Source organism: Podarcis raffonei, chromosome 8, assembly GCF_027172205.1.
Source record: "Podarcis raffonei isolate rPodRaf1 chromosome 8, rPodRaf1.pri, whole genome shotgun sequence".
NCBI lineage: Eukaryota > Metazoa > Chordata > Lepidosauria > Squamata > Lacertidae > Podarcis > Podarcis raffonei.
This window is the reverse complement of record NC_070609.1, coordinates 24,868,642-24,879,564: the sequence shown is the minus strand read 5'-3', so window position 1 is coordinate 24,879,564 and position 10,923 is coordinate 24,868,642. Positions and strand designations below refer to the sequence as shown.

The 10,923-nt window shown below is 44.9% G+C and overlaps 1 protein-coding gene across 1 annotated transcript in view; it reads right to left on the bottom strand.

Annotated features, from left to right (window-relative positions):
- Window positions 1-3,147: 3,147 nt before the first annotated feature.
- Window positions 3,148-10,923, bottom strand: part of OPRD1 (opioid receptor delta 1) — a 42,847-nt gene continuing 35,071 nt past the window's right edge. Inside the window, exons 2-3 of the mRNA XM_053398615.1 lie at window positions 6,607-6,956; window positions 3,148-4,662 (exon numbers count right to left, since the gene is read on the bottom strand). Coding sequence (XP_053254590.1) covers window positions 4,130-4,662; window positions 6,607-6,956 — 883 coding nt within the window. The 3' untranslated portion in view covers window positions 3,148-4,129. The remainder of the gene's footprint in view (window positions 4,663-6,606; window positions 6,957-10,923) is intronic.

The window sequence follows — 10,923 nt, the reverse complement described above, 5'->3', positions numbered from 1 at the left end:
AAGTCTCTAGGGAAAGGTCATAGAATCATAGAATCATAGAATCATAGAGTTGGAAGAGACCACAAGGGCCATCGAGTCCAACCCCCTGCCAAGCAGGAAACACCATCAGAGCACTCCTGACATATGGTTGTCAAGCCTCTGCTTAAAGACCTCCAAAGAAGGAGACTCCACCACACTCCTTGGCAGCAAATTCCACTGTCAAACAGCTCTTACTGTCAGGAAGTTCTTCCTAATGTTTAGGTGGAATCTTCTTTCCTGCAGTCAAGGGGCCAGCAGCCAATCTGAGCTTTAGTGAGAGATTGTGGGCACATAATCCCAGACATTGAAGATGTAAGCATTTGGTTGGGTGACCTTTTTTAGGATTTTACCCCAGGAAATAAACTGCCGCAGGGGCCGGATTAAAACAGCCGGACTTTGGACATGCCTGCTTTAAGGAGTCCAATGTGCTTTAAAACTGAACAAACTGAACAAGCCTTGTGTGCCATCTTAAGCCCTCAGACTTTTCCAGCTCCTTGTGGTGTCCCTCTCTCCTCATCTTGTTTAATGAAAGAAGCATCCTCAGCCAGCCAAGACTCACTGGGAGCTCTCCGAGGTGCTGATCAGGCTGCCTGGATTTGTAAGCTTTTTGATTATCCCTGTTGTGCCTGTATCTGCCCTGACTACTGGACATGGCAAGTAGAGTCAGGCAACTGTGACTATACCGAAGGGGTGGAGAGCCTCTGGACATGAGGCTGGATGTCACCTGCATGTCCTCAGGCCCTCTGAATTCCCTCAGGCACACCTACTGTTTAGAAGGGAGCAGCAGAAAGGGAAAAGGGGCTTGGATGTTCTGCAAAGTGTGCAATTGTCTCCTTCCTCCGTGAGAAGATCTGCTTTGAGGAGATCAAAGCACAGGGGGAAGCTTCTCAGTGTGGAGAGAAAATTTTGTTCCTAATAAATTTACAGAAAGCCATTAACCCATTTTGTAGTTGCATACATGCAGGGGTTTTTTGTTTTGTTTTTTTAAAGTGCGATTGCATTTTGAATTTTGAGGTTTGTGAATAACTGCAAGACAGGGTTTGCAGTTCAGCTGTGCATTGGTGTTATTTACATTCTTCTGCTGCGGCTGCTGAGTCCTTTTTTTGCAGTCAGGACCACCGAGAGGTTTGTTTGTTTTAAAATTTAGTCATTTATAAATGTTTTCAAATAAATAAAGTTTGCTGGAGATCATTTTTATTTCTTTATTTTACAAACTTTGAAAAAAAAATCTATGCCAAAAATGGGAAGTGACACCTGAGTGAAATGACATGACACCGTTTCCATGGGAAATAGCTTTGTGTCTGTGCCTCAGTCCACATTTGGGTTCAATCCTGCCCACTACTGGAGTGCTGCTCCCAACAGGTTTCCACAAGGTGAAAGTAGGACTTGGTCTGAAAAAGGTTCACTACCTTGCTGCACTTGCTGTGACTGTGCCTACCTAATGGGATGCAAAATGATGAGCATTGCAAAACAGGATTCTGGGGTGCTGCACTAAATCCTTGAGGTATGGCAGATTAAAAAAATGAAATAAATAGCAAATACTTTGTAGTTCATTGACCCCTTTTATTGAGTCAGTTCTGTTGTTGAAATACAAATGTTCCTTGTCTAGATTTGTGTTTTGCCACCAATCCACCCCCCACTCCAGACGCTGTGACCTAAGTAGGTCAGATATCACACTGGGGAAGCTGAGGGGCCATCTGACTTGCATGGGGGTAAGGCAGTAGTAAACAACAATGCAGAAAGCAGTTGAACACCAGACACACCAAAATGACACACAGGCCTCAGTTGCTGATGTCCCAAAGCTTGTTCACGCAGGAACTGCTGCCCATGTAACGCTGGGGCATTCCTGGGACATTGATATGTACAATAAGGGGCAGTTCAATGTGTGTCTTTCTTCGCTGCTGGAGTTCCTGAGCGGATGTAGCAAGGCTTTAGCTGGCTCCCCAGGGTTCCAATGTCAGAACGGCAAGGAAAATACAAAAGAGAAGGGAGCCTTCGCAATTCAAGGAAGGCTTTTGTGCTATCGGAGAATCCTGATTTGAACTTGCAGGCTTCCTTGGATTTGTGTTGCTTTGGCACAGTGGAGCAACGAGGATAAAGAGTGACTCTCCCTGCAGTGGTACAACTTGCTCTTGATTATGAGGAGGATCCAAAGGTAACCCATGCACAAGGTGCCACCAACTTTTCATTTCTGTCTCCCTATCCAGAGTTCAATTGGGTGCATGGTCCTCTTCCCAGAGCTAGAAGGGCAGCTCATATTAGAGAAGCAAGTTAATGGGTTTACCAATTTTTGCTTATCACAGAGAGATAAAACTGTAATAACACAGATGAGCAATGAAAAACCACAACATTCCCATTTCTGTTGCTGAGCAGTACTGATTACTTTGTGATTAAGCTCTTACCAGCTGAGGTCTAGAGTCCTTTCCCAGTACTGTGGCATTCCCTTCTCCTTGCCTGGCAAGAGCTGGAATAAATTGACTGTTTCAAATCTGCAAATCAAAATCAAATATCTGTTCCTCTGAATGAATAAGTGAATTTAAATTTGGTAGCCAGTGCCATGTTCATGAAAAAACAAAATGAAACAAAAACAGTATCTTATGCAACATGTTGTACTTCCTCACTTCAGTACTTCCATTATCTGCTGAAGTGGAGTTTGATATTGGCTCATCAAAACACTGGCCACAAGATTCAGTTTTTATCTGTAGCTTTGGGAAGCAGCTCAGTCTGTTTTGGAGCCACTCTGTAGTTTTCCAGTTTGACTCATAATTTGAGACAAAATTATATTTGTTGAGAATGAAGCTCCCCCATCTTCACTAAAATGAGGAATCTATATATTTCTTTTCATATGAGTGGATGAAATTTGCAGGCATGTTAGTTCCTCCAGAGTGGATTAAGCCAGCCAAATGTTAGGAGATACAACCAGGGTTTAGTGTACTAGGGTTTAGTGTGTGTGTGTGTGTGTGTGTGTGTGTGTGTGAATGACACTTTTAAAGTTTGATTTAGAAAAGAAAGAAAATGTATTTTGTTTTCTGCCAACATGTGATGCAATTTGCAGGGATATTCTGCCTTTATGAGGGGATGAAGCACACCAAATTTCAGAATGATAGTTGAACTGGTTCCCCCTTTGGAGTGGATACAGTAGTAAGCATAGGGGGGTAATAGGGGTGGGGGAAAGAGCATGGCTCTGCAGGAAATACTAGGATGGGGGAACTGCCAATGCACTCCAGCAAGAACCTTACTACCCCTTGTGTTGTTGGACTTTTGCTCCCCTGCTGGATTTTTGGGGATACAACCCCTTTTCCCTCAGGGAGGGAGATATCACCATTGACTTGTATTGAAGAAGGGGTGATGCGGTGGGGGGACGGGACATGATCTACGTGAAGAACAAACTGTTTTAATATTTAGTCAACATTTCCCCTCCAAATCACTGTGAATGGAGTGTTCTGGGAAAATAATTGACTGTACAGGGCATTTCCCTAGCCAGTTTCATTTTGCTTTGATTAAAAAAGAAATGCAGTGTGTATTTTTGAGTGGGGACACAGAGTCCACAGAGCAACTTGCAAGTTTAGAGAGTCAGTGATCTGACTTGAGATGTCTCTTCAACAGTGCAGTCTGGTAATCCAGGAAGTATACAGAGCCACCATAGATCCCTACAAAATACCTAGCAAATAATGAATGAATGAAGCAACAGAATGAACACTGATGTGTTAATCAATGGCCCAACCATCTACAACATAACAAAGATATGTGCAGTGAACTTTTCAAAATTACTTAAAGCCAACACAGGATGATTAAGAAAACATCAACCCTGTAAAAGACATTCAATCAATGCCAGTCTTAAGAATTCACTTCAGAACCAAAGAAATTCACACCCAAATATCACTTTGCAGTTGATGCTTCTCTTGTGGGTTCTCTGTTCATGGTTGTAGGGGGGACTTAACATTTGCAACTACTTGCAAAAGTCCACAATGTTTGTGGCCAGGCCTTTCTCTTCCTTCTGGCCATTCCTATGGTTCAGCTAAAATTCTGTAGTTGTGACCTGGGTCACTTCTGACTGCAGTTCATCCACTCTGCGTCCCCGGGAGCCCCTCTTGTGGCTGTCCATGTCTAGTCATGCCGACTTATTGAGGACTTCAGAAGGAGTGCAAGTTGAGACACGCTCTCGTGTGGTGTTCCTGGCACGGCTGAAGCTGCTCTGCTCCATGTGTGACCGGAAGGGGAGGCAGAATTCCCGGAAGCACCTCTTGAAGTTCTCATCCAAGAAAGCATAGAGGACAGGATTGAGGCTGCTGTTGGTGTAACCCAGGGCAATGCAAAAGTGGAGGCTGGCCATCACATAGGGGTTCTTCTTGTCGATGCCCACCAGGGTCCAAACAATGACAAAGATCTGGATGGGTGTCCAGCAGATGATGAAGGCAGCCACCACCACCAGCACCATGCGTGTGATACGGCGCAGGTTGCGGTCCTTCTCCTTGGAGCCTGAGAGGAGACGAACACTCTTCAGACGGAGAATCATGAGCCCGTAGCAGATGGTGATGACCAAGATGGGAACCAAGAAGGCAAAGATGAAGACGCAGATCTTGGTGACTGTGTCCCAGTAGATCTGAGGTTCAGGAAACTGCAGGAGACACATCACAATGCCACCTGCAGGAAAAGGAGAGGAAGAGAGTGAGGTGACTTCATTCAGCAGATGGAGATACAGAGATAGAGAGGTGTCCAGCTTGGACATTATTTCCCAAGGCTCCGTCAGCACATATGCTGATTTTCACTGCAGTCTGTTCATTGAAGCAAATGTAGGAATATCAGGACTTGCTGATATTGTAACTCCTAACTCATGCCAACATAATGGAGTATTCCCAAGAGTGTCTTGTATATGACTCAATCAACTAACTGGAACTCACAAAGCGAATAGAGCAGATTTTATTTTTAATACTAATAGTAATATTCATAATACAAGTAATACTACTACTGATATTAATAGCAGCAGCAGCAGCAGCAGCAACAGCAACAACAACAATAATGCAAGTGGAAGCTCTTCTCCGTGAGCCTACAGGCTCTTTCCCTCACCACCCAAGCCTGCCTCCCTGTCATGATCTTTCAAAGACTTTCAGCCCTCTTCTGGTGTTCTGGCTGTGGCCAGCCAAGGAAGGAAGGGAAGTTTACCTCTCACTGCTCCAGCACACAAAAGGCAGGGTCAGTGCAAGACATTGCAGCTCCTGAAACTGCCTCCGCCACCTATCTTCCTGCTGCTTCCTCCAACCTAACTTGCCTGCTGGCCTGGTTGCTTGCTTGCTCACTGCTAGCAAAGAGGCTTTAAAGACTTAAGGTAAACGTTAAACAGTAACTCCAAGCACCTTGGCTATCATGATGGGTGGAGGAAAGCAGCAGGGTGGGGCAGAAGTTGGTAGGGAGAAGTGGTGGCAGGGCTAGCGAGCTTAACCAATCAACTGGCCAGCTAGCTGCCGCTCCCAATTCGCCATCTCAGCCATGTGACTCATTGTGCTCCCCACATCCAGTAGGGGAATCTTCTCTGGCTCAGAATCAAAATCTGAGATGGAAAAGAATTTGGGACTTTCAATACGTGCTTTGTCTTTGAGGCGGAACAGAGACTTGCATTTCCCATTCCAGAAACCATGCTTTTAGATAGCTCCTTTTCCTGGAGTTTAGACAAGGTTGTGGTGGTAGTATTTAGTGTCCTGTGGTTTAGAACTACCTTTTTTTTTTTTTTGCTTTGTTGTTCTTGGTGGTTCTTCAGATCCACCTCCTGATGACTAGATGGTTGAATTTACTTTAAATGGGTGATATATGGTTTTAAATAGGCAACAAGGCTGGGGATATGGTGTGCAGGGAAGGGTTCTTTAACTTTTGAAAAACCAAACACTGTTTTGTCCTCTGCCAAGGTCCCATAGGAACTATTTTGGGGAGGGAGACATTTTCTATCTATTGCAGGAAAGAAGCTGCTATTTGTGGCAGAACAGTTTCAAAACTGCTCTGAGAAGTCGGAGGAGGTTCATGACTGACACAGGGACTAGCCAATTAGTATTGTGGTGTGGGGAGGTTGCCTCATGCTTGAAACAGTGCTGTGCTAATATGCCTTCCACTGAAAATGGAAAGATCCAATGTTCCCTAAGCTTAGTCCAAGTCAGAAGGTTCTATGTGTGTCCAAAATGTGGTGAGGGAACTTTTACAGCAGACTCACTGATAAAATCACACACATCTATGTACAGCCTTATGGGCATCTCTGGCTGTGGTTTATAAGAATAAGAAGAAGAGTTTGGATTTGATATCCCACCTTTCACTCCCCTTCAGGAGTCTCAAAGCGGCTAACATTCTCCTTTCCCTTCCTCCCCCACAACAAACACTCTGTGAGGTGAGTGGGGCTGAGAGACTTCAAAGAAGTGTGACTGGCCCAAGGTCACCCAGCAGCTGCATGTGGAGGAGCGGAGATGCGAACCCGGTTCCCCAGATTACGAGACTACCGCTCTTAACCACTACACCACACTGGCTATAGAGCAGGAAAGTGGTGTCTCTGCCTTCCAAAGCCCACACAAAGAAGAATTGACTGGAATGTGGCAACAAGACACTTGCCTTGAGATCGGGTGACAGCCATGATCATGATGGGCACCCCAATGACAGACGAAAGAACCCAGATGCAAACATTGATTAACTTCGCTTTTGCTGGGGTCCGGAAATCCAGGGCCTTGACTGGATGGCAGACGGCTATGTACCGGTCCACGCTCATCATGGTGAGGGTGAAGATGCTCGTAAACATGTTGTAGTAGTCAATGGAGAGGACAACCTTGCAGAGCAGCTCCCCAAAAGGCCAGGTCTCCATCAGGTACTTAGCACTCTGGAAGGGCAGTGTGCTAGTGGCCAAGGCATCTGCCAAGGCCAAGTTGAAGATGTAGATATTGGTGGCTGTTTTCATCTTGGTGTATCTGCAAGGAGGAGACAAAGAGAAAGGCGTGTCAACTGTAGATTATGCTTGCACTCTGCCCAGGAAGTATGGGTGTTTCCTGGTCTGGATGAACAAAGGCCCCCAAGCTGTCAGATTTCTCGGCTGTGTTGTTGTACCCTTGTTTAGCTGATGTGAAAAAAGAAAGAGGCCTGCAATTAACAATACAGTTAGTTCAGAATTGTATGTGAAATTCAGGCCCTGACCTCTGGGGATGGATTTATCATTCTTCCTCTGGTCTCGGTCAGTTTCAAATGCATTCATTTATACATCTGGTCCAATAGCATTAATCTGCTTTTCTAATTAAAAAAAATGCATGAAAATCCATATTTTTTCTCACAAGTGCTGCATTGCTAAATCAGTGCACATTTTTAATATGCATCTCATTACCTTTTAAAGCAGAGAACTGCATCACAAAGTTTGGAGAAGTGCAAAATGGCAATGATAGCTCTGCGGTTCATGCCTGCTCATTAGTTCAGGAGGTTTCAGCCAGGTAAGTTCATACTGAACTTGGGAAAGAATTAATTCCATATGCATCCTCCCCTCCTAAACCCTTTCGGTAGGACTTTGTAAGTCAATACAAGGACTATGAACTTGGCTGGGTAGCAGGTGGGTAGCTGATGCAGCTGTTTTAACAACACTGCTACATGTTCTCAGCCAGAAACTTCCACCAGCAGTCTGGTCACTGCATTCTGCACCAGCTGGAGCTTCCAAACCAGACCCAAGGGCAGCCCCACACAGAGTGCATTGCAGTAAACCAGCCTTGAGGTTACCAATACGTGGACCACCATGGTCAGGCTATGTTGTACCCCCACTGGCGGAGGCAGTTTGCTTCTGAATACCAGTTGCTGGAAAAGACAGGACAGGAGGGTGATCTGGGGACCCGAGGCTGGGAAAAGCTGAAGTAGCCTTTAGAATAAGGAGCCAGTGTAGTGCAGGGGTTAGAGTGTTGGTCTAGGACTCGGGAGACCAGGGTTCAAATCCCCACTTGGTTATGAAGCTCACTGGGTGACCTTGGGCCAGTCACCTCTCAGCCTGACCTACTTCACAGGGTTGTTGTGGGGAGAAAATGAGGAGACGGAGAACTGTGTGCACCACTTTGAGCTCCTTGTACAAAAAAAGGTGGATATAAATGCAATAAAATAAATGCAAAAAATAAATGTTGGCGCTGGAAGACCCTACTCCATGAAACCATCAGGAAGACCTGGAGACTATTGCTGTTTATTAGCCCAAACTTATTCACAGGGCTGTCAGGGAAGATCCAGTGGGGGGGCACTGAGCCCTTTGGAAGAAGGATGGAATGAAAATGCAATATATTTTTTATTGAAACATGGGGAAGGAGAGCGAAGAAATGACTATAGTTTCTCCTCAGCAGGCTCCTTATTGTTCTGCCTCCTTCCCTCATCTCTTGCCTTTATTCTTTCATATCCTTCCTTCCCACATTAATCTCTCCTAGAGGGAATATATCTGACCAGAACTTTGATTTTCTTCTCTCTTTTTTACCACCAGGATCCATTTTCTTCATTTTACTGTCTTGATGAACAAGAACTTATCCATTAAATATGGATTTGAATGCTTAAATTATTCAAGGAAGCAAAGGGCTCAAACGAGTGCCTAGTTTTCCCTCCATCATTGCAGGGGAAAAGTTGAACATCTCAAAGATACTGCCGTCACACATGCCCAGTAGTTTCTGCTGTCACATTGGAACCAGTGCTTTCTTTTATTCTAGGCCAATATGCACACTTAAGAGCCGCCTGAACCACTAAGACTTAAATACCGGTAAGTATGTGCTGAAATCTGGGTGGCATTTTTAAGAGGGTTAGAAGCGATAGTTTTGCATTTCCAGCAAATCAGCTGGACTACTCGAAAGTAAAGCATAGAATTGCAAGAGAACTTAGAGGTCAACTAAACCAACCCACTGTTTATTTTTGGAAGCTGACTGCTGCAGCAATCTTGAAAGGTGGTCCTCAAGCTTCTGCTTGAGAAACTTCCAATGAGAAACATCACTTTCCACGCAGTCTGTTTCACAGTTTCATTGTAAAAACTGTCATTATCATTAAACCTTGGAGGATTTTAAAAAAAAGATTTATATCCTGCATCAGTTATTCTTTTTCTTTCATTTGTCTAATTTTTTTTTTGGCCCTGTTCCTTCTTCCCATGAATATTGTTAAGGGCCCATTAAATCCTGGATATCGGTTTTCAAAAGCATCGTCACCAGAGCGGTTAGAAAGCAAAGCAGAAAACCCAGGATTCAGTTGCTTTTGGAAAGGCAGCATTTACGATATACATATGAGAATGTTCCAGCATGTATCTCAGTTATTTACACAAAGAGGGGAGTGATAACAATATTGATCTCTCTGTACATTGTGACAAAATGACTAGGCTATCTTGAAACACATGCCCACCAACCATCAGGGATACACTTTAGAACAGAAAAATAAATAAGTACTGTTCCACCATTCAAGCCCACTCATGCAGTCATCAGATAGGTTTGCTGCATTTTGCCAAAGGCATTCATCTTAAGACTTATCAGTATTGGCAGAGATAACTCCTACAAAGAAGATCAAACCTCTCCATTCTTAAGGAAATCAGCCCTGAGTGCTCACTGGAAGGACAGATCGTGAAGCTGAGGCTCCAATACTTTGGCCACCTCATGAGAAGAGAAGACTCCCTGGAAAAGACCCTGATGTTGGGAAAGATGGAGGGCACAAGGAGAAGGGGACGCCAGAGGACGAGATGGTTGGACAGTGTTCTCGAAGCTACCAGCATGAGTTTGACCAAACTGCGGGAGGCAGTGGAAGACAGGAGTGCCTGGCGTGCTCTGATCCATGGGGTCACAAAGAGTCGGACACGACTAAATGACTAAACAACAGCAGCAGCAACAACAACAACAACTTGCTTCCAATGGGCATGTGACAAGAGGACTCCCCCCGCCCTCATCAAATAGCCACATTCATTGTCCTGACACCAATAGTCCAAAATCCCTCTGCATGCAAGGAAGGATAGATTAATCTGCCAGTTTAGGTTTATCTCAGTTTCTCATTTTCCCAGTATAAAATTCAGCTCTCCACACTTCCACATTGGTTTGCGATTTTCGAAATTAAAAAATCCTCATTGAAATGTGTCTGCTTTTTTTTGCAGGCAGTTTCTCCTGATATAATGCATGTTCATGAATGCTTGTATTTATACACAAACTTTCCCCTAATATATGCATTCTTGCACATGCACATTAGAAGGAGATTTTTTTTTGCAAAATTCTGAGAAGTGGAAATTCGGGATGGGGGAAATAGCTGGCTTTGTTTAGACCAGAGGTCAGCAACTTAAGACCCATGGGCCAGAAGCAGCTCATGAGAGTCGCTTAACTGGCCTGTGAGCTGCCCCCGAGCCAAGCTGCCCACTCGGCAAGTCCCCGCACGCTGCGCTAAACCAGTGCAGCGTGGCGTGGGGACTCTCTTCCGCAGCTCCCGAAATCGCTTCTGCGCAGGCATGATTTTCAGCGTCTGGGCATGCGCAGAAGCAATTTCCGGCGCCACAGACATGTGCAGACATGATTTTGGCATCGTGCTGTGCCAGTCCGGCCCACAGAGGATCTCTGCTGGAGTGATCTGGTAAGCCTTGCCAACCCCTGGTTTAGACACATGGGGACTAGGTAGGTTTGCCTTTAAATGTCAGCCAAACTGATTTTCTCTCTCATTCCTACAAGTGAGCACCTGTTGCGTTTGGGGGGGGGGTGTCCCTTGGCTGAATCCAGATGTTAGAAAACAAACACAAGAAACACCACATTCCTTTTATGCTGCACTACCTGTTGCATTATAGAACTGTAGCCTTTGGATAGCTATACTGCCATGCCACGCTGCATTTCAAACGGTCGCAAAGAGCTGTCTGTTGCGAGACTGGCCCCAAATTTCATCACGTGGAATTGCAAAATAATTTTTTCCGAGTTAACAGGG